Consider the following 20,003-nt stretch of genomic DNA (forward strand, 5'->3'; position numbering starts at 1 on the left):
TTTTCTAACTATTTACTTGCAATTTATGTCATTAAGTTAATTTTTTCGTTGCTGTGCTCCAAATTAACGTGAGGTATACATGTGCTACCGTGTACAAACGGTAGTTGCAGTGCCAAATATGTATGTGGCTTTAATATGAAAATGCTTACCTTAATTTGTCGCGTTACAAGATTCTGAAATATCATTCCTGTCATGTTAAATCGAAAATTTACGCGTGTAATTGAAAGATAATGAAAAATCCGATTCCACGAATTTTGACATTCACAGCCATGTTTGTTTACAATGAGGCCGTTGCTAATGTGCCACGGATCACCGGTCACGTGACACTGTCATGTGATCACTTGCTTGATTGCGGGACGATGTACTCGTAGTAGTGCGTCGATTATCACAGAAGGTAGACCCGGTTAAAAACTGTTCTGATAGTGATTTGTAATTATTGGTGAAAAGAGCTGTGATCATTTCTTAACGATGACTCTAATGCCGAGAGAATCAGCGAAGTTGATAGCGAGGATGTCAAAGAATGTATTTATCGAAGACGAAGGCATTAAAAACCTTGCTTGCACGGTAAATAATTTTTTTCATTTATGATATTTTCTTTTAGTTATTCTGTAATTATACTTTTCATTTATACAAATTCTGTCTAACACATGTCAACAAATTAATATTGTGTTTTTGTCAGTTAACAAGATCATGAAAAACGTTAATACTTTCTAAAGATTAGTCTAAACAATGAATTTTCTTTACAGATTCTAGAAGGCCTTAAGAATAACAAAATAACAATGAATAATTATTCTCAATCTGAATTCCATCCTTGTATGAATGATGAAAGAGCTGTCGATTGGATATTTGTTCTGGACACATTAAATTACTCCTTTTGGAGCGAGAAGGATTCTGCAAAATGGTGGACTGTTAATGGTCAGAGCGGATATTTTGCATTGTGTACTGCTATTATGAGGGCCATAGATGTACGTCAATGCACTTTCATAATTTTAATACAGATCTAAATTATAATATCTTTTTTGCTGAAGAAACTAGAATATTTTACATTTGTTCATTTTAAGATTACTATGTTTAAGTTATTTTCATGTGTTCTCTAATAGCTTGACATCTACATTTCTCTGAAGGAGCAGAACTTAATGTTGTTTCGCTTGTATCTGTTTTCACAGTAGATTCTGATTCTTTTGTTCCTATTGATTCAACTTTCTCTTCTTCATCTACTTCTTTCTTCTGTTTTCTCTTTTTCTTTCTTCCTGCCTTCTTTTTACCACCTTTTTTAGTGCTAGCGATTTCCTTCTTTTTTTGCTTCTTTTTCTTCATTATCTTCTCACCTTCTATTTGCCTCTTCTTCTTCTTCTGTGTCTTTGTTTTCTGTTTTGCTTCCTCTTTTCCTTTTTTAGAAACATCTTTATCAGGATATTTTCCTGCCTGAGATAAAGTTGTTATCTGGTTATGTATATTTGTTTTCTCACTTTATCACTTTGGTAGAAGGAATTATAGACTTTACCTTCTTATCTCCTTTTATGCCACCTAGAGTCACGGGTGATGTCATAGTGCGATCCTGCAATATAATTTATGATATTAATAGAATCAATAACAACTAAATATGTGTATATATCTGTACCTCATCATCATCAGTATCTTCTACACAGCAAATACGTTCTCTACCACCATAGTGTCTTGCAAAATAACATTTCATGTAAATTTTAATATTTTTCAGAAGTTCTGCAAATATGTTATTTATGTATATTAATGTGCATCTATTAACTTATGTTTAGTATGTAATATATACTTTGCATCCTTTTTGTTTCATTCTCTATTTTCTCGTTGTACGTTTCTATGAATTTTTTACGCTGATCTTCTATACATTGCAGCAGAAGTTGTTCTTTCTCCATTTGTTTCTTTTGAAATTCTTGTCTCTCTTGCCACCTTAAATACAATAACAAATATTAATAATTATATACTGATTTCTTGTGTTATTTCAAAATGTACTTTTTCTCCAGTTTCTGGCGTTTCTCTTCTTTTTCATGGATCAATCTCATTTCTCTAGTCTTTTTACGTATACGTTCCTTTTTGGTCCATCCAACAAGGACACTAATTATTTTATGTCTTTCATGTTCTACTGCTGCTTTTTGTTTCTGTTGAATTAGTTCAGCTTTTGCTTTACTCTTCAAAAATTGCAACTGTCTATCTTCTTGCTTTTTCAACTTCAGAGCTATTAATCTTTCTTCTATTTTCTGTTGTTTCTCTTTTTGTCTTTGAAGTTGTAATCTCCGTGCTTGTTCGCGTTTCCTGATACTCGTTTGCATTATTTCCAGTAACTTTTCTCTCTTTTTTAATCTGATAAAATTGAACAATTACAATAAAATTGAACATTTAAATAATATGCATTTACACATTACACCATATGTGTTTCTGGTATATTACCTTTTCTCTTCATTCTGTGCTTGCTGTTGTGCATACAGAATAGCTCTTTCCTCTGTATCCCATTTAGATCTTCTCTTCAACTCCTTTTTTATATTATCACAGTGTATTTTTCGCAAGTACTTTCTGTACATATTATAATCACGCAAGGAACACATAGCATCCAAACTCTTTGTAACAAGTCCAGCTTTTATCAGGTGTCTAATATTACGTGGTCTAGAGAAGTATGGAACCAAATGTTTATCATGTAGTGAATCATAAGTTAGTTCCATCTCGTAGCAATATGGATCACTTAAGTTAAAGTCTGCAGCAGGTGCAGGGATCCATAATTCTTTTCCAAGTTTACGACGGGTGAAATTGTATGCTCCTTCTGGTCCAGGGACCATGGGTATCTTCGATTCTAATGGCATTACTTTCCATTTTGGTAAACCAAAATTTGGTATTGCTCCTTTTGGTTTAGGAATTGAATCCGCTAATTTGTCTAATCCTCTAATTTAAGCATAAAAATTACTTAAAAATGAAACAGAAGTATAACATATAAAAGCGATATAAGACAAGATAGATGTAGTGATGAAAGTAAATCTTATTTACTAGAGTACTCACGTGGGTTTTTTGAGACCAATTATATCGTTTATATATTTCTTGCACTCTGATTTCATTTTATCAATGAGGAAGGAGTGCTCTCACGTATATGTACATTAATAACATTCACGATAATATTTTGCATAGTGGTTACATTGAGATTTCATTCATTTCATTCAACTTTCATTCAAAGTCTACTCTCTTTTGTTTACAAACCATGTGTTCCCAATCAATAGATTAGTTTCCACGTGTATATTTTGCTCTACAATCCCCACTGCTACACGAGCTATACGTGGGTATATTATGTTTTCTTTTTTAATTTGCTTCGAACAGGAGGGGATACCTATAATCGACCCCAAGTATTATTCTCGCATAACAAGGTCCGAAGCCGAGCGAATATTTCGGGGCGATAATCAAACTAGTTGTATACCGCTTTTGGATGAAAGATTAAAGTCGTTGAGAGACGCTGGAAAGATTTTATTAGCAAAATATCAAGGTATAGGCTCGAAATCGTTTCCTGTAATTGTTCTATATAATATAAGGGGATACATATCTTGATTAACATGAAAAACAAGATTTTCTTTGAAGATACGTTAAAAGAAACTCCTGGGTAATTTAATTTATTTATAGAATGATTTATAAAACTCCGTTTCAAATTTAATGCAAGATATCAAAATTTTTAATTGTTAGAATCTGACAAGGGTATATGATTCCTTAAGTCTCGAGAATCTGGTACAGAACTTTACCGATCTTTGCAGAATCAGTGAATAATCTTCTACAAATATATATTATAAAAGAAGGGCCTCATTAAAGTCTGTTTGGGAAAGCTGTTATTCAGACTGTAAAGTTATACATTGGATAATGAAACGCTTTGTAAATATGTGTTTGAGCGTGCTTTTTGGGGACTAATCAACAAGCTCAATTCATTAGTCGTTAACGTTGACACACTGGGTGTTTCCAAAGCAGAGAGCTACGTTTTAGGGATGCATTTTACTCGGTGCAAACAATTTTCCACAATTGCATCGAATAGAATGTACGTCCGATGGTTCTTTAATGCCAGGCACACTGAGTATTAATTCAACCTTTTGATACAGTCTGATTCGATTGTAGGTACTTTTGCAGAATGTATCAAATCGTGTTCGCATTCGGCCGAACAGTTGATGAAACTCGTCGTAAATGAGTTTGAGTCTTATCAGGATGAGGCGGACTATGAAGGTCACAGAGGTATGTATAACAAACAGGTTGCATTGAGATCTGTGACACAGGTTTTACAGATACTCAGATACGCGGCAAAGGTTTAAGTTCGCATTTATCTGGTACACTGTATATTTTTATCTCGACTGTTTTTAAATAGTGTTTTCACCCCTTAAACTTGGATTTAAATGGTATTTGATTTTAAAATTCTAGTGCCAGCTACAGCTAATTCGACAAGAACAGCGACAAAAGTATCTGTAATGACCTGTGTTGGCTTTGATGTGAACTCATGAATTTGTTTCTGATAAGAAGCTAAATGACCGATTGATATTTTCTAGTCAGTTTTTATAAAAGAGCTCAAATACTGGTGGGTGACATTTGGGCTTGCTTTAAGGGCACGGGGATGGGCTATTTCCATGATATAGATTACATCACGATGTTTGCCGATTATCGAATTCCTCAGGTTCTTGTGTATTTTGGTGCGATACGTTACAGCAACCCGCTAATGAGTAGGTTGAAGTGTGGTAAGTCGTTTACGAAGCTGTTTATCGTCTTTGTAAGATAACGATTATAGTTGCCTAAGTTCCGTCGACAGTGTGAATTGATGCACTATCAAACAGTCATGATTCAATTAATAAGAACCGTCTAGTTAGATGGTATAAGATATAAATATATGTATTTTCAGATATAGAATTAGAAAATGGCGGGGACGATGAAATAGAGATTCGTGGTTGTTCAATAGAGGCTATCGAAAGGGTGAAGGACGAAATTAGAGCTCTGATCGAGCGTTACCCTAATCTAGAAATGGAAAAGTCCGATGTTAACGCGATATTGATAGATCACTTTTTATGGGACTATAGGCGAGAACACGTTATCGAGGTGGAGCACATACCGTTCCACAAAACCAGGTGCATATACTACTGATAGTCTTGTGTTTCTATAAAGACAGCTCAATCTACTGCGATGTATATCAATGCACGGATATTTTATAAACTTACACGTTTACATTGTACTCACATTTTTAAGACTAGGAAAAGATATATTCTTATTGTTAAACAATACTCAGACATAATACGTTCTCGTGATGTATTCCAAATTGTTCGAATAAAACTCAATAATTTTATAAGTTCTTCAGAAGTTCCTTGGTCCTGAATCCTATGGAAGTGTTCAAAGCATAGTATAATACGACGAGAGTTTTTCGTGTTTTTAATAATAAACAATATATTTATATAATGTCGATATAGTACAGGATTAGTGTACAGGCAACACAGAAATCGTTACAAATTTTGGTATTCGATTAAAGGACTGTCTCTGTTCACCAAAGAATAACACATTATATACACATAGATTTCGATATTAATAAATAATAAATAATATACAGGAATACATTGTAGTTCCCTTACACGCTGTTCTTGAAAGTGATTTATACAAATCTTTACCAATAGAGATTTATAAAAATTCACTTGGACGTCGAAACATGTATTGCTTATATTTTTTATATACATCAATAAAAATTTTCATATACAAGTTGATTAAAAGAGAAGAGAAAAATAGAGTGGACAGAATTTCGACTGTGAATTTCAGCTTTGCAATGCAGAAATCTTGTCATATTTTCTTTGGCTAATCGCGAGCGTGTATCATTTGGCACGAACGTCACCGCGTTATAGACGCGAAATGCTTTTACTTTTGTTGTCACGTTAATGAAACCAATCCATCGGTCGTGACATTGTTTCGCACAATTAATTGACTCCGTCTCGAACGGTGTTGCACACGCTTGCGTTCGCACAAGCGTGCCAATCCGTATAATATGCTTCCAAAAGCTTTTCACGGGTTGCCAATAAACAGCAAAGAAAATATGCGAATCCATCCAGGTCCTCATCTGAATTTCTTTCGCGTCTTTTAATTTAATTCTCCCGGCTTAACGATCTCATCAACAGGACGTTTACGAATTAATTACGATTCTTGACATGTCTACGATACGATTTCCTGGACTCGCGAGCAATTCAACTTTTCTTCTGCATCTGTTCCCAGAATATGATGTTCGACTTCAGCTTCCCCGGTAAAATGACTTTCGTATCGCTGGTCACGGTCTCACACTTCGCCGGGACCACTTCCGTTTGATTTTCTGGTATGTTGGTCTGTTCCATGGTTACATGACTAGCCGGAGGGGAGGTTACCTTATTGTGAATCTGCCGCAGGCCCTCCCGAAATTGTTTCGAAAGTGACCTGGCCGTCAAACTGTGCATCTGCCTCGGAGTTTCCACTATTTGTATCTCTGGCGTCGATGATCTGTCCTTGTTCAGGGTGGTTGTTTTATTTACCTGTAAAGCGAAAACCTGTTTCAAGGATTTATTTTGTCTACTTTACCTAAGGGGTGTGGTAAAGAAGCGTAACTGTGAATAAGAAAGATGCAGTAGGGCAGTGACATTAAAAGACTTAATCATTCCATTCAGTTGAATTAACGCTTAAATTATTGGAAACTTATTAAAATTCTGTTTAGTGGCTCTGTTGTATTTAAAACAAGGTTAAACATTTATTTTCAGACAACAGTTTGAAGAGTTGTCGATTGTATGAATGAAATTTCTGTTAAACAATGTATTAAGAAACTGTATTTTCTAATTTCTGACGTTTGAAAGTCCGATAGATAACTTGCACAATACATCATTATACATTTTTCATATTATTTATATTATCGTTGATTAAGTGAAGAGAAAAATAAAATTCACTTTCAACAAGCGCTCACCTTCGAAACGGGTGCAGGAGATGGCTCCGCCTGTTTGTTAAATGCCTGTGCCAATCTCCTAACAGACGGCAGCGGCAACACCTTGTTCTCAACGTTTCCGTCACCAGAAATCTTGTTCCCATTAGTCATAGACTGGCCCTGTTCCTTCTCAGAGCAATTATCTGTATCGATCTCCGATTCGTCGACGGAGGACACGCTGCTCTTCGCGTTGCTCTTGTCCAAGCTGTTACTGCTGGCTAGACTCCTGACAGACCCGTTCTTAATCGTTTCCAACTCCGAGTACGAATTTTGATTGTAGCTCTCGACCTCTTCGTCCTCCTGATTGCTGCTATTGTTCGAGAAACATCTGGCGATATTCGGCACCGACTTGGCGGACTTCAATCCGAAGCCATTGTACGGTTCGTCCCGGAGCTCGTTCAAAGTTTCCGAACTCTGGGTCAGGTTATTGTCTCCGGATGCCAGAGCCTGTATCACGTCCTGGTCGTTTCCGTAACCGTTGCGACGCGTCAGGTTCGACTTATTGGTGAGCCTCGGCTTGAAGTCGTCGCTCACGATGTTTAGATGTATATTGGACTGAGTCCGCCGGATGCCACCGTCGTAGCCGAAAGACTTCAAGTCTAATTTATTGACCACTCGGGGGCTAGATGTTTTCGTGACCTTGTTCGCTCGGAACGCGTTCTCGAAGCCGTATGCTTTCAAATCGATTCTCTTGATCTTCCTTTGATTGTCCTCCGAGTTCGTCTTCTTCGTCTCGATTGCTTCGTAATTCTCCTGGTTGTTCAACTTCGCGTTGATCTCGTTCTTACTGTTCTTTCTTTCGTTCTCCAGCATCTCTTCTATCTTCTGGACCTCCCATGTTTTCTGACCATTCGCTTTGGTCTTTTCAATCTCGATCGTGTCATCGTCGTTCCGCGAGGATTGGTACTTGCTGCTGTCCAGACTGTTGTTCCTCTGCCACTTCGCCACCTTCGATTTCACGTCGTTACTCTTGTTCATGAGGTACTCCGTCTCCTTGTACTGCGGGTCATCCTGAAACAGAAAGCGGTTCAGGTAGAATTAAAGATCGCGTAACTAAGCAGCAATCAGCTCCATAGTTCTCCGACGGATATTTGCGGTTATTAGCGGAATCAGTTTCGCAGCCGTGACGTAAAATCACATGCAGTTTATACTACGATTTGGATTAGATTGGTGGTAGCAATGTTGGAAGGTAATTCTCACCCGGAAAGAAATTGCTTCCTTGCAATGGACAAGCTAAATTTCTCGTTGAGAAGTAGGTTTTTTAAGCAAAAAAGAATAGCTTCTTGAAAAACAAATATTTTATAGAAAAGAAAAGTAACACTTTAGCAAAGAATAATATAGCTTTCTGATAGAAAGGCAGTTCTTTTAAAAATAGCGGCTTTGCTATTTCTGTTTTGAGGAGAAAGAAAATATCTTTTTGACAAAGAAGAGGCGTTTCGCAGAGAAAAGAATACATCTCCAAAAGGTAACAGTTTTGCCGAAGAAAGCAACTCTTTAGCGAAAGAGGAAGAATAGCTCTTTCACGAAGGGGAAAATTGCTGTCTCGTAGAACCCATGCATACGACCATTGCCTCCCAAGCTGTTCTCATCAATAATCCAAAACGAAAAAATCTATTAGTAAGATCGAGATACCTTGTATCTACATAGTTGGCGCCAGCCTCTTTTACACCGAGTAGCCTAGATAGTCCATTTTCCACCGTTACATGCACAAGCGAGTTAGTATTCCCAGCTGTTTGTTAGTCACCGGTGCATCGATTTAAGAACGCATGAAAACGGTACTTACCGAGCGCAGGATCGATCGCGTAGAGCGCAATACGCTCGGCCACGCTCCGACCTCGTTATCTATCGTATTGTTTTTGTCTCTACGATCTACATCTACTATGTTTATACAAGTCAGGTGAGGAATCGATTCATTTCGCTCGCACGAACGTCGACGTTACTCGTGCGCGCATCTACAAGAAACAGCCATAGAATCTTTATTTACAGAACTCGGCGGGAAAGGGATTGTTAACGGTCTGTTTAATCAGGATCGTTTTGTTAAGAGAGTCCGATCGATAGGTCCGACAGCCTGCACCAGTAGATTACCATGCACTTTCAAGTAAGGTCGAATCGTAATAATGAAACAATATATTTTAAAAATACAATATACATCCTCCGACATTCTTATGCTAACACTTTCACATGCTGCGCGAGCAATTACGTTCGTAGGTTTAGTAGAAAAAATATAGATTCTGTCCTATTGTTTCGGGATAAGGAACATCGTTGACAATATGGCACTGGTTTACTGTTAGAAAAGGAACATCGTGGAAACTGTACAGATTCGGGAGACAGATCATTATTTCGGATTAGTTTCATTCCATAACCGTGTTCACCACATAGTGACGCTGCTTAGACTTCTAACGTTCGGCTTTTTCTTCGATTCGTAGCTTTTCGGTTTCTTCGATTTCCTAGCGATTCGGAGGTCCTGCAGACTCTCGTATGTTCTTTCGACGACTTCCGGCACGATCGGAGGCTCTAGTTTCAAACTTTCGTTATCGTCGAAGAGACGATGCGCGTTTGGCGACCTGGCCTTCCTAGAATTGTCAAACAACTTTCTTCTAGAAGTGTTGAAGAAGTAGATAGGACTCACGGAGTTCCGCGAATTCGTTTTGTTGGAAACATCTTTCAGGAATTTAGCCATCACCGTTCTGTTCGGAACATTTGGATCATCGTCTTGCCAGTCATCGTCGGAAGAACACTGATTCGATGAGCAATCGATCGTTCGAAGTTGTTCCTTGTAAGACTTACTACTCTGCTTTCGAGGAGATTTCGGTTTAGACCGGTACGAGGATGGCGACTGCTTTGTCATCGAGAAATTGTCTTCGGGATAGTTCTCTCTTAACCAATGGGAATGTCCAATGATTCTGGGACTGTTATTACTATCGTTCTGCAAGTTGGTATCGCTTTGAGAACTCTTTGCGGTCTTCTGAGTTTTCGGGGATGGTTTTAACGTGATCTTCCTGTAGGTGGACACCCCTTTCGTGTCGATCTTTTTGCTCTTTTTGATTCCTCCAAAGGTTTGGAACTTTAGTTTAGCAAAATTGGCTTCCTCGATGTTCGAGGATTCGTCGGGTTCATCTTCGTATTCGTCGGACTCGACTAGGGACACTCGAGGATTCTTAATCCCTCCGAAAGTGTGGTACTTTTGTCTATCGAAGCTCCAGTATCTCCTCCCATTGGAAGTCAGGATCTGATCTTTGGACCAATCGCCATTTCTTAACCTCTTACACCCATCGTCTTGCCTCTTACTATCTTCTAATTCGTGCGGTTCGATAGAATACATTCCCGAGTCCTTCGAGTCACGATCCAACTTTGGCCTGTTCACAGGCGAAGCTAATGTCTGATCCAATCCGTAAAGTGGATTGTAAGCCACCCTCTCCGTTGTATTAAGGCTCCAGTTCGTCATTATCATGCCGGAATCATCGGCGTGTATGTGCAGAGCGTTTTCTAACTCTATCATTCTCCTTTTCGCCAGATCTTCGTAATCAGTGTCCCATAGTATCGAATCTACGGTGGTGGTATCGCTTTCCGCGGTATATCTGCTCGCACGATCAGTGCCAGCTGGTTCGTTATCATCGAGCTCCATACGTAGAAGAGGGTTGATCGCGAAGTGCGGACTGGAGTATGGATCGCGATAGGTCCATCTAGAAAGGCTGCCGCGCAGCGAAGCCTCCTCGAACTTTTCGAGCTGGAAACTCACCTGTTGTTCCTGGTCGGGCCCCGTCGAGCTCGATCCATGGGACAGAGAGCTGCTCGGTCTGCTCAGGGTGGATGCGGCCGATCTTCGCCCTTTCTCGTTTATCGACGATCGCGAGTCGTTAATGTAATAGTCCCTGCCGAACCTGAACATGAGAAACATTCGTACATTTGTATATATTATGATAAGATTAGGTGTTTAGCTTAGTCTCTCAAGACATAATTCAGCGGACAAACTTCGCATAATGATTGAGAACTCGAAGTTGTGCAGATCTCCAATGAGGTGCATTCATCGATAAATGATTGGAAAAATAGGAATGTTTAAATATGATATGGATAGTTCTTCTGAAGGATCTGATTACCAGGTGAAGGATTTTATCACAGAACAGTCATTCAGCAAGTTATATTCTTATTTACTAGACTAACATTACTAGACTAGATTCTTCAAAAGAACTCTCAAAAAGAGTCCAGTTGTAAGGTTCTTTTTATTATATTTCAAAAATTACCTTTTGATGTCCGGTTCTTGGGGCGTTAGAACCACTTCCAAATCCGTCCCGTTGCTCTTCGGCAATTCGGCGTGGATTCTGCGGAAGGCAATCGACGAATCAATGAACGATTCATTCCGTTTGTTAATTGTGTAATTTTAATTAACATTTACCCAGGAATATCGGACGATCTTCTCGAATATTGCCTGTCCCACAACCTCTTCTGGATATTCTCCTGGCTGTAGGGGTTGTTCTCAATGGGCGGAGCATTTTCCCACTTCTTGTGCTCCCGTTCGGCTATTGTGCCTTTATGGAAAACACGAAACTATTTTTACACTGCTCTGTATTCAGAAAAATGGCACATCACGCAATACTACAATACATATTCATAGTAAAGTTGACCGCACAAGTATTCGTCCTCTACCACAATCATTGTAGATAGAAGGTAAGATTATTTTGAGTATGATAATTGTGTATAGCAATAATTTCATTACCTCGTAAATGGACGAACACTTTTGCTTTCGAGTTTCCCACCATATTATTATACCTCATTTAATTTCCCGTTATATATAACAGTTATGAATTCGACAAAGTTTCATTGTATTTCGTACAATTTAAACTTCATTTCTGCTTTTTTAATTTGTAATTCTATCTGCATAGTTTCTTACTTTTACCTGGAAATACTCTGCGTACAGTTAGTGGATGAACATTTACGCGGCCGACTCTACGTATTCATTTAATTACAGTTTTGTTGCAAAACTATTGTGTTTACTGATAAAACAGTTCAATACTTTATGGAAGTGCGCACGATGTACCGTATAAACATTTGTTATGGGCGACTGTCGATATTGTTGGTTATAAATAGAAACATTTTTTGGTCACCTGGTCTGGGAGGAGTTGCCAGCTGTGTTTGCTCCTTTTCGTTCTGCAGGAACAATCCTGTAGCCGAGCTAGCCTTGGCGAGAGCCACAGCCTCTCGACACCTGACGCACAGAGGAATGTTGAAATAGGATTAAAATCTCATCCACAAGAAGAGGAACGCTTGGGGCATTTGGCAGACTGTCACCGTTCGCGTTGCGAAACGAACATTTCGAGATCAATGTTCGGGACGTATCGATAGGAAAAATAATCGAGAAGCAACTCGAGTTGCACGGTTCTTCAGACTTAACTTTTTGTGTGTTAAAAGACGAAGACGATGAAGGAATTGCGTTGAAAATTTTGACAAACGGAAAAAAGATAAAATATTAGAGATGTATGGAAAAAGCGAGATGAAGAAGGGTTATTGTAACATTTTAATCAGGAAACATCTATTAAATTATGAAGAGATCTATGGACAGTGTTTTAGATTGAGCAAAGAATAATTTAATTTTATCGTCAGTGTTATTGGTAATAATTCTATTCGTATTTTCGAATAGGTTCATGGAGTCCATTGTTTATCCCCACTATTTTTAACTTATCGTTGAATAACCGGAGTTTGCGTTTAGATTATTGTATCATATTCACCTGTCTTCGTCCTCTGGTAATTGATGATCAGCTTCGACATCGGCCGACTCATTTTCCGCAACAGGAATCTCAGTTTTTGTTAAACTGTCCAAGTGTCTTTGCGTCGCCGTGTCGTAATGCTCGGTGTATTCGCTCTCCTGTTGAATGTCTTCTGCTGCAACGATCAATTAAAAAATATATTTATCGTACCATTAGCAGATGATTTCGTAGATGCTTAATACAGTAACTGCCTCGACGATATATTTTATTTTTTCTTCGGGCAAAATTTTCTTTATTGTGTCAGGTTTCAAACAAATTTGAAAAAATGTTGGTATGCTTGTTAAAATTTCTACATTAATGTACAAGGTCAGGGAACCAAGTAGCTCGTCGCTTTCAACTTAAGAAGACCCGGGTTGCCGGCGGTGGTTTAATGAAACCACTTTGATTTCGCGAGATTTCTCGTGATGGTTCAGCAGTTAATGCATTAGTTCACCTACTAGAGCAAACATCCGTCAATTCCCTCGAATTACAGATGTGCAATCAAGGAAAATTACCGTGAAAGTCGTTTCTCCGTTCATCGGACTTTTCCTCCACCCCGAACGTTTCCAGAGCGTCTCCGTCAATGTCAATCGGTTTCTGAATACACTCCGTCGAATCCAGGACATGCTCCTCCTTCAAGGTGAACGTTTCCACGTCGCCAATGCTCTCCATGTTGACTTCTCTTTCGGAAGCAGGCGTGCCCTCAGGCGTCTTCTGCACACACGGAACTTTTTCCTCCAGACCATTGCAGATCGATGGATCATTCTGTTTGATTTCTTTCAGTTCCAACGAAGCACTATTCGTCGAATCGTTGAAATTCTGAACACCTCTCTCCGCTTTTTCCTCGAATTCTTCGGTAGCCGATCGACATTCCATCTCGATCTTCGGATTATCGTCAACATCGCTCGCGGAGTCTGGAACTGGTTTCGTCACGACTTTCTCCGAAGTTCCAACTTCCTTCTCAACTTCTTTGGCTTCGTTCACGACTTTCAAGGTTGCCTCTACATCGCCTGTTGCCTCCTTGACTTCGTGTTCGACGATTTTATCGTTCACCTTGGAGTTTAGAAACGCTTCAGGATCAGTCTTTTCCGTTTCTTCGATCTTCGCGACATCCTTCGCGCGGCTGTCCAAGCCGTTTTCGAATACCAGATCCGTGGGAGTCCGCGGCACTACGTTGTTTATGGCCTCCATCAATTCCTTTTCGATTTCTTCGTCGGACTGCGCCGAGGAACACTCGGACAAATCGGAGGTGTCTTCTGCGTCCTTGTCGCCGATCAGGACCTTGTAGTCGGCGCTCGGATTCGGTACCAACATGGCGACCGAATCTGCTTGGCTCTGGACCCTCTTCTTCTGGAACAACCAATTCTCCTCCCATGATTCTATGGGGGATACCAGACCTATGTGTGTCGTGGGTGTGTCTACCTCGTCTTGACTGTCCTCGGATTCTTGGGAAGCTGAAATATTACATTATTTATTAGTTTATTTTAATACAGGACTGTAATAGGTTGACTGAGGACGAGTAGGGTAGTGGAGCCGATTGCTGCGGGGTAATCAATTGTTGTGCTCTTGGTATAATTAAATTTATATTTATCGAATAAAACGTATTTAATTAATTAATAAGTAAGTATGCCCGACAATAACCTAAGTGGAGTTTTATTGTAAAGAAATTTTTAGTTAGTAACAGACATTATTCTATATCATAATTTATAAGAATGGGAAGTAGAAAGTGTAATTTTAGAGGAATTTTAAAATAGAAATTATTTTACGTGTAGATTATTGACGACCAAATTTATTTTATTTATCTAGCGAGTATATGTTCAGTGAAAAGTAAGAAACGTTGACTGTCGATATCAATCGATTATCACTAATGTAATAAACGTATTAGAGCAACAGGATACAGTCACCCTAGTCGCTATCCAATTAACGATGCTATGACGTTACTGTATCCTCACGCAAAGTTGAATCCCGTGATTAATGTCACTTGAATTCTAATCACATCACCGACCCCCGTCAAGCCGGAGATTGTTACGTATTCGATGATCATCTGTACGTGTCTGGCGTTGAAAATGCTACTTATATCGGACAGGTTCTACTAATTATTAGACACCGTATTAAAATCGTAATAGTTAATAAAAAAGAGCCCGTGTATCGATCGAGAATCCGGCGATCTTAATTAATGGGTTTTCAAGACAAGCCGGTTAATAACAAATAGTACACTCGCTCGGCGAACAAATGAAACGCTTACGATCGATAATGTCCATGCCAAGTTCCGGAAATGGCACTCGATGAGTGTTTCTAATGGCGAGGACATCGTTATCTCGTGGATCCTCGTCGGACGTGTACACCGTGGTTACCTCCTCGATCCGCTCCTCTATCTGGAACGAAAAGAACATGCGACTTTCTTTCATAAATTCTCGAAAACAGGAACCGGCTGAGCTCGTTTCCTGTCATTTCTGTTTCTGGAATCGTTTCAACGAGCAGCGGTCGTTCCAATTCCGTTGTTCATCGTCACCGTTTACAGGCGATCCAATCGTCTGCATACCTGGAAACTTATTCACGAAATTTTGCTTGCTGGTATCTTCTCTCAAAAAAACGTTGGCCATATTTTAAAATTTTGTACGTTATAATCAAATAATATTCATGCAAGCATTGTTTTTAATCCATTTCTTGCCTACCGGGTGGGTAAAATTTTGTAGTATAATCGAGCAGAGGGGATGACCCTACGTGAAAATATAAGATCCAAAATTCCGGCTCAACCTGCATAATAATGCGGGTAATTTTCAGATTTTTGCTCATAATTACATAATTAGAATATAAAATTTAGTATGATCTTAATTTATCGATTTCCTGCCTTCGTGGCTATTTAATGCCATGGATAAATGAAGGAGAGATAAGGGTTAAAGATGTTATCATCTTTAAATTATTGCTAAAATGCAACACTTGTACGATAGCCGCGCTGCTACATCGAAAACTGCATTTTGACCAACTATCTTGAAAAAAGTGCCACCGTGCGTCGTCACTTATCGGCAAAATCGCAAGGTACTTCTGTGTCGAATGCTCAACCACGCTTGAAATGTTTAATTGGCCTTCGGTTACAGGAATAGCATTCATCCTTGGGAGGACACTTCACGTTGGTCGTTTTACACCAATCGACAAGTCGATCTTACAGTTAGAAATACAATTTTTAAAACACGACTATTCGAGGCGCCGGCTATTACAGAAAATATTAAAGAGTTCAATAAAACGTAGGAAACATCGCGGAGAACCGTCCGTTAAACACGGATAACCATGGTCCGTTTGCTTGTTTTATGGACTCGCTCGAGCACGTTGCTCGTCATCATTCGTTTTAATGTAAGCATAGACCTTCCGTAATTCTGCTCAACTTTTCCTATCGTTTTTATTGATTGCTTTAAGATAAGAACTGTATACGTTCCTAGTCATCATCATATTTCTCCCCTTATTGACACGTGCCGATTCTTTATTTTGCCTGGAAGCAATATCTGCGCCATTTTTTTTGCATTTCTTTGTATTTATATTTCTAGGTACTCTATTACCCGTTCCTTCGTCCTGCCATCTATTTTCTCGTCTGCCCGTATTTTGCACTAATTACTTTCACCGTGCACCGAAGGGCTACCAGTGCATAAGTAATTATTTACTGAAGAAAACAACACTGGCAATCGTTCGACGTTCAGCAAATTATTTCCATCCGGAACCGCTCCACACATCAAACCTCGGCTTGTTATCTGAACGATCAGGAAGGTCGGATCGACGTGTTCGAATAAATTCTTCGACGCGTTGCCCAGTGGTCTGGGAATTCGTTTTCTGCGAGCAAAATTATTTTAGCGTTCTTTCGGAGTTGAAGATTATAGTATAGTAAGCCGTTCAATTCGGCTTGACGCCCTAGCATAAAACCTAGACACCGTCGGCTGCAGAAGGTTGTACCAAAATTTGATATCCTCTTTTTAGCAATTGTTTAAGATTTCATACAAAACAGGTCTAACGCTTATAATTCTTTACAGTTTTTTAAAACCCTTCACGAAGAATTATGTTTTGAATTAGAAAGCTTTAAAGAGCTTTGAAGAGTTTTCACTTTGTATCAAAACAAATTCCATTCACTTCGGCGCAGAGCGCAGGCCGATAAATAATCGTGAAAATCACCCACCGTGAGGGACAATGGTTCCGGTTGATTTCGCAGGTGCCTGGAGCAGGATGCGCTGCAATCGCTGCTGCACTCGTCCTGGGACAAAGGCTCCAAGCTGCTGCATCCTTCCTCGACACCTTCGTCGAGACCCGCTTCGATCTCGTCTGGGAGGAAAAAAGCAGAGGGAAATAAGAAAATAAGAAAATCGGCGTTCTCGCTTTCACCCTTCGCGGTCGGTTTCTAACTCGCGGACGGCTGTTTGATTATCGTCGCTTACTTATCGCATACTTGGCCGCTGTCACTGGTTTCTCGTGGAGAACGTTGCTATTACCGTCCACCTGTTCCTTTTGATACTTCTCGATGACCTAGAAAATCCAGTCATCGATTTATTCCACGAGTCGCGCGATCGCCACGGGACATCTCGAATTCCACGAACGGACACGCGGCCGTCTCGCCGTCCTCGAGACACGCGAGCACGCTTTTTGCTCACCTTGTTCAGGATCGCCGTCGCGAGCAGATCCTCGTAGCTATGGTCCACGATGTTCCGGTCCTCGCGAGCACTTCCGGTTTCGTTAGAGCTACCCAGGCCTGGCAATCTCCGGGCCTCGTCCACGGCCCGCTCCACGATCTCGCGCAGCGCTGTGTGCGCCATCGATGGCGAGTCCGCGCTGCGTTTGTCTGAAAATTATCATGTCAATATGATACTGATTTTTAAACGAAACTTTCGATATCCCACTGTAATCAGGCTAGATCGATGATTGAACTGAGTTTACTTGGATTTTGGCGAGACCGTAATTTCAGTTTTGTGACTGCCTTCGTCATTGAATTTTATATCGAGATCGATGTGATAGAAAGTGAAGGCTGCGTTAGATTTTGTGAAATTTTGTTACAAGTGCACGGAAATTTCGAATATTAAACTTACAGTTTTAGCGGAAAAATAACAATACACTGGTCAACGATGTTATTTAGCAAAGTCTTAAGAATCACTTGGTTTTGCTAAAAGAACTTTGCTTTGGAAACAGTTTTGGTGAAGTACATTCCGTACTGATCTTATTGACGATACTAAGAAATAATCTTATCGCAACACGGTCCAAAACCGATATTACTTTTCCACCACTGAAATGCTTAAAAACGTAATTAGTTGTCTAGAATCGAATATAATGAGAAACTTAGCAGAGTTTAGTAAGCAGACACTGGATGATTGTGGCAAGTTTTGTTTGCAGTAGATGATTGATGGCGGAGTGATTCGAGAGACGTGAATTGCATAGCAGTTCAATCTTCTTGGACATCGGTAATATAATTTGTCATTATATCAACAGTGCTACGGGCGTAGAATAAATGGCGATGCTTGGCAAGAAAGGAATGAAATAAAGCTGTAACGCAATGAGGAAATGAAGGAGACCTACAGCACTGAAAGCATTTATTACGCCACTGAATTATCGATAAAGCAGCTGTTCGTATTTATTACAAAATCAAACGGCCACTTCACGATGCAGAAGGATAGAAACATGAAACTGAATTGGTAACTATAATTATTTATTTAGTATGAAAAGAAGATAGTGCGTAAAATAAAATAAAGAAAATAATGGAAAGAAGGTATTAGCATAATAAAAGTTGGTAAAAGAGATTATAGTACAAAATATTGTAACGATAATTTCAGACTTGCTAGGGATTGTTCAATTATATCTGTTTTTGCTGATACCAGATTAGAAAGATTAATTATTCTGCTAATACAATTTTGTAAGCCAAAATACTGATTACTTTATCTGCAAACAAATATCGGTTATTTTTCTTTTATTTTGCAACGTTTGAAGATTTACATTTCTAACTGAGACTTCTCTATTATAGGAGACAGGAGGGTTGAGAATTTGTCCCGCAATCTTTCAATGTTATTAATGTGTGATTTATGATATACAGACTAAATAGTCCTGCCATATTTTACAAGTTCAGTAAAGAATTTTTAGTGTATTAGTGTTGTTGAAGAATGCGAGAACTCGATGAATACGTCTATAATACACGTTGACATGATAAGTTGTGTAATGAATGTTTCGATGAAATCGAACTGTTAAGTATCCTTTCTACCCGTACAGACTGATACAAACCATGGGAAAGGAACAAGATAGATACTCTCATAAAACTTTGATCATTTTTCCGCTATTTTTAACCTGTCACAAACTATCGACGTGATCTACAGAACTGGTATGCAAGAATCTCTTCGTAGAAGTATCCGCAATCTAATTAAAACAAATACAGATCGTCAGTGATATGTGGCGTTTCATAAATTTCTCCTGAACCTGTTAAATAAGCTTGTGCTCGCCGGCTACCGTAAATTCTGTTGAGAAGACGTGTCCCTAGAGTTTCCAAGCTCGATCATGCGAGAAACGTGTTCGATTGCGCCGATCGGCTCGAGGTTTCACCTCCTAGCGAAGAAAATAAATTCCCCGAAAGGGTTAACGAGTGTGTCGCGATGGGAAAACGCGATGGCGCACTTTCTTTGGATCGGTAATGGATCGGACGGCGAGTCCATCGTTCGGCCAGGCGAACCCGGCGACACGTAATTTCACCGACACGGCCTTGTCTCGGCCGTTCGTCATTCTTCATCTCCCTATTTCATCGGGTGAAATTCATTCGAACGACCCGGTGAACTCTTTCCTCGGAAAACTCGAGCCTGTAATAGGGTACGCCGCGATCTCGCGTGATACTCTCTTGCATCCACTATCGAGGCTCTAATGAGTTGTACAGGCTGGCTCAAGGAAAGTGTTACGAGTTCTATTCGAAACTTTTACGACTTCAATTTCCTTTTACATTAACCCACTGTCCCGTTAATTTTATCTGAAGTGCGCGCTCGACCTCTGCTGATCTGTCCAAGAATGGACGTTCACAAAATTCATATTTTCGCTTATCATCGATTAGAATCGGTAGTTGGATCGAGAATGTCTATTTCAACTTGCTGAGTTTACTGTATAATTAATATCAGTGTCACTTGGTTGTAATATCAGTGCAGATACATTTGCGAAAAAGGTTAAGAATCTGTATCGTTAACATTTTAACATAACTAAATACAGAAAAAACTAAAAATTAAAAATGAATAAATTATTGGAAAATGATGTTAATATTTTCATTGACACAATACAAATTGTTATGTTAAGAAGACTGTATGTGT

General features: G+C 39.3%; 3 protein-coding genes across 17 annotated transcripts in view; 1 reads left to right on the top strand and 2 right to left on the bottom strand.

The window, feature by feature from the left end:
* The first annotated feature begins 149 nt into the window (after window positions 1–149).
* LOC144468309 (queuosine 5'-phosphate N-glycosylase/hydrolase) lies at window positions 150–16,868 on the top strand. 3 transcript variants are annotated; one of them, XR_013493796.1, is made up of 8 exons: window positions 153–564; window positions 747–965; window positions 3,337–3,499; window positions 4,114–4,227; window positions 4,536–4,721; window positions 4,883–5,105; window positions 16,242–16,634; window positions 16,719–16,868. XR_013493796.1 is itself a non-coding variant. In XM_078177704.1 (7 exons), exons 1-7 carry the CDS (start codon window positions 469–471, stop codon window positions 15,946–15,948), a joined length of 1,152 nt encoding a protein of 383 aa, XP_078033830.1. In that variant the 5' UTR covers window positions 150–468; the 3' UTR covers window positions 15,949–16,084. The 3 variants fall into 3 exon arrangements, 2 of the variants coding, with proteins under 2 accessions (XP_078033830.1, XP_078033831.1); XM_078177704.1 differs by lacking the exons at window positions 16,242–16,634; window positions 16,719–16,868 and adding an exon at window positions 15,798–16,084 and having other exon boundaries at window positions 150–564; XM_078177705.1 differs by lacking the exons at window positions 16,242–16,634; window positions 16,719–16,868 and having other exon boundaries at window positions 156–564; window positions 4,883–5,308.
* On the bottom strand, window positions 659–2,992 carry LOC144468311 (uncharacterized). Its single transcript, XM_078177708.1, has 6 exons — window positions 2,425–2,992; window positions 1,990–2,337; window positions 1,790–1,926; window positions 1,622–1,722; window positions 1,505–1,558; window positions 659–1,425 (listed from the first exon to the last, which is right to left on the bottom strand). Exons 1-6 carry the CDS (start codon window positions 2,829–2,831, stop codon window positions 1,072–1,074), a joined length of 1,401 nt encoding a protein of 466 aa, XP_078033834.1. The 5' UTR covers window positions 2,832–2,992; the 3' UTR covers window positions 659–1,071.
* The window catches only part of LOC144468306 (uncharacterized), a 79,158-nt gene continuing 64,567 nt past the window's right edge, over window positions 5,413–20,003 (bottom strand). For 11 of the 13 annotated variants that reach the window (XM_078177684.1, XM_078177687.1, XM_078177692.1 and 8 more), the window contains 10 exons: window positions 17,331–17,518; window positions 17,118–17,205; window positions 16,862–17,004; window positions 14,945–15,074; window positions 13,215–14,153; window positions 12,682–12,835; window positions 12,061–12,161; window positions 11,352–11,484; window positions 11,200–11,277; window positions 9,071–10,839 (listed from right to left, as the gene is read on the bottom strand). In XM_078177684.1, coding sequence (XP_078033810.1) covers window positions 9,327–10,839; window positions 11,200–11,277; window positions 11,352–11,484; window positions 12,061–12,161; window positions 12,682–12,835; window positions 13,215–14,153; window positions 14,945–15,074; window positions 16,862–17,004; window positions 17,118–17,205; window positions 17,331–17,518 — 3,467 coding nt within the window. In that variant the 3' untranslated portion in view covers window positions 9,071–9,326. Of the gene's footprint in view, window positions 6,519–6,940; window positions 7,970–9,070; window positions 10,840–11,199; window positions 11,278–11,351; window positions 11,485–12,060; window positions 12,162–12,681; window positions 12,836–13,214; window positions 14,154–14,944; window positions 15,075–16,861; window positions 17,005–17,117; window positions 17,206–17,330; window positions 17,519–20,003 lie in introns of those variants that run through there. The other 2 variants (XM_078177691.1, XM_078177688.1) reach the window with 2 other exon arrangements.

Source organism: Augochlora pura, chromosome 4 (assembly GCF_028453695.1).
Source record: "Augochlora pura isolate Apur16 chromosome 4, APUR_v2.2.1, whole genome shotgun sequence".
Taxonomy (NCBI): Eukaryota; Metazoa; Arthropoda; class Insecta; order Hymenoptera; family Halictidae; genus Augochlora; species Augochlora pura.

Coding starts and splice junctions, on each gene's coding strand:
- LOC144468311 (XM_078177708.1), bottom strand. CDS start 2,831: ATGCCATTAGAATCGAAGATACCCATGGTCCCTGGACCAGAAGGAGCA. Junction 2,338..2,424: donor GCACAGAATGAAGAGAAAAG/GTAATATACCAG, acceptor CAATTTTATCAG/ATTAAAAAAGAGAGAAAAGT. Junction 1,723..1,789: donor TGAAACAAAAAGGATGCAAA/GTATATATTACA, acceptor ACATATTTGCAG/AACTTCTGAAAAATATTAAA.
- LOC144468309 (XM_078177704.1), top strand. CDS start 469: ATGACTCTAATGCCGAGAGAATCAGCGAAGTTGATAGCGAGGATGTCA. Junction 3,500..4,113: donor TTTATTAGCAAAATATCAAG/GTATAGGCTCGA, acceptor ATTCGATTGTAG/GTACTTTTGCAGAATGTATC. Junction 4,722..4,882: donor AATGAGTAGGTTGAAGTGTG/GTAAGTCGTTTA, acceptor ATGTATTTTCAG/ATATAGAATTAGAAAATGGC.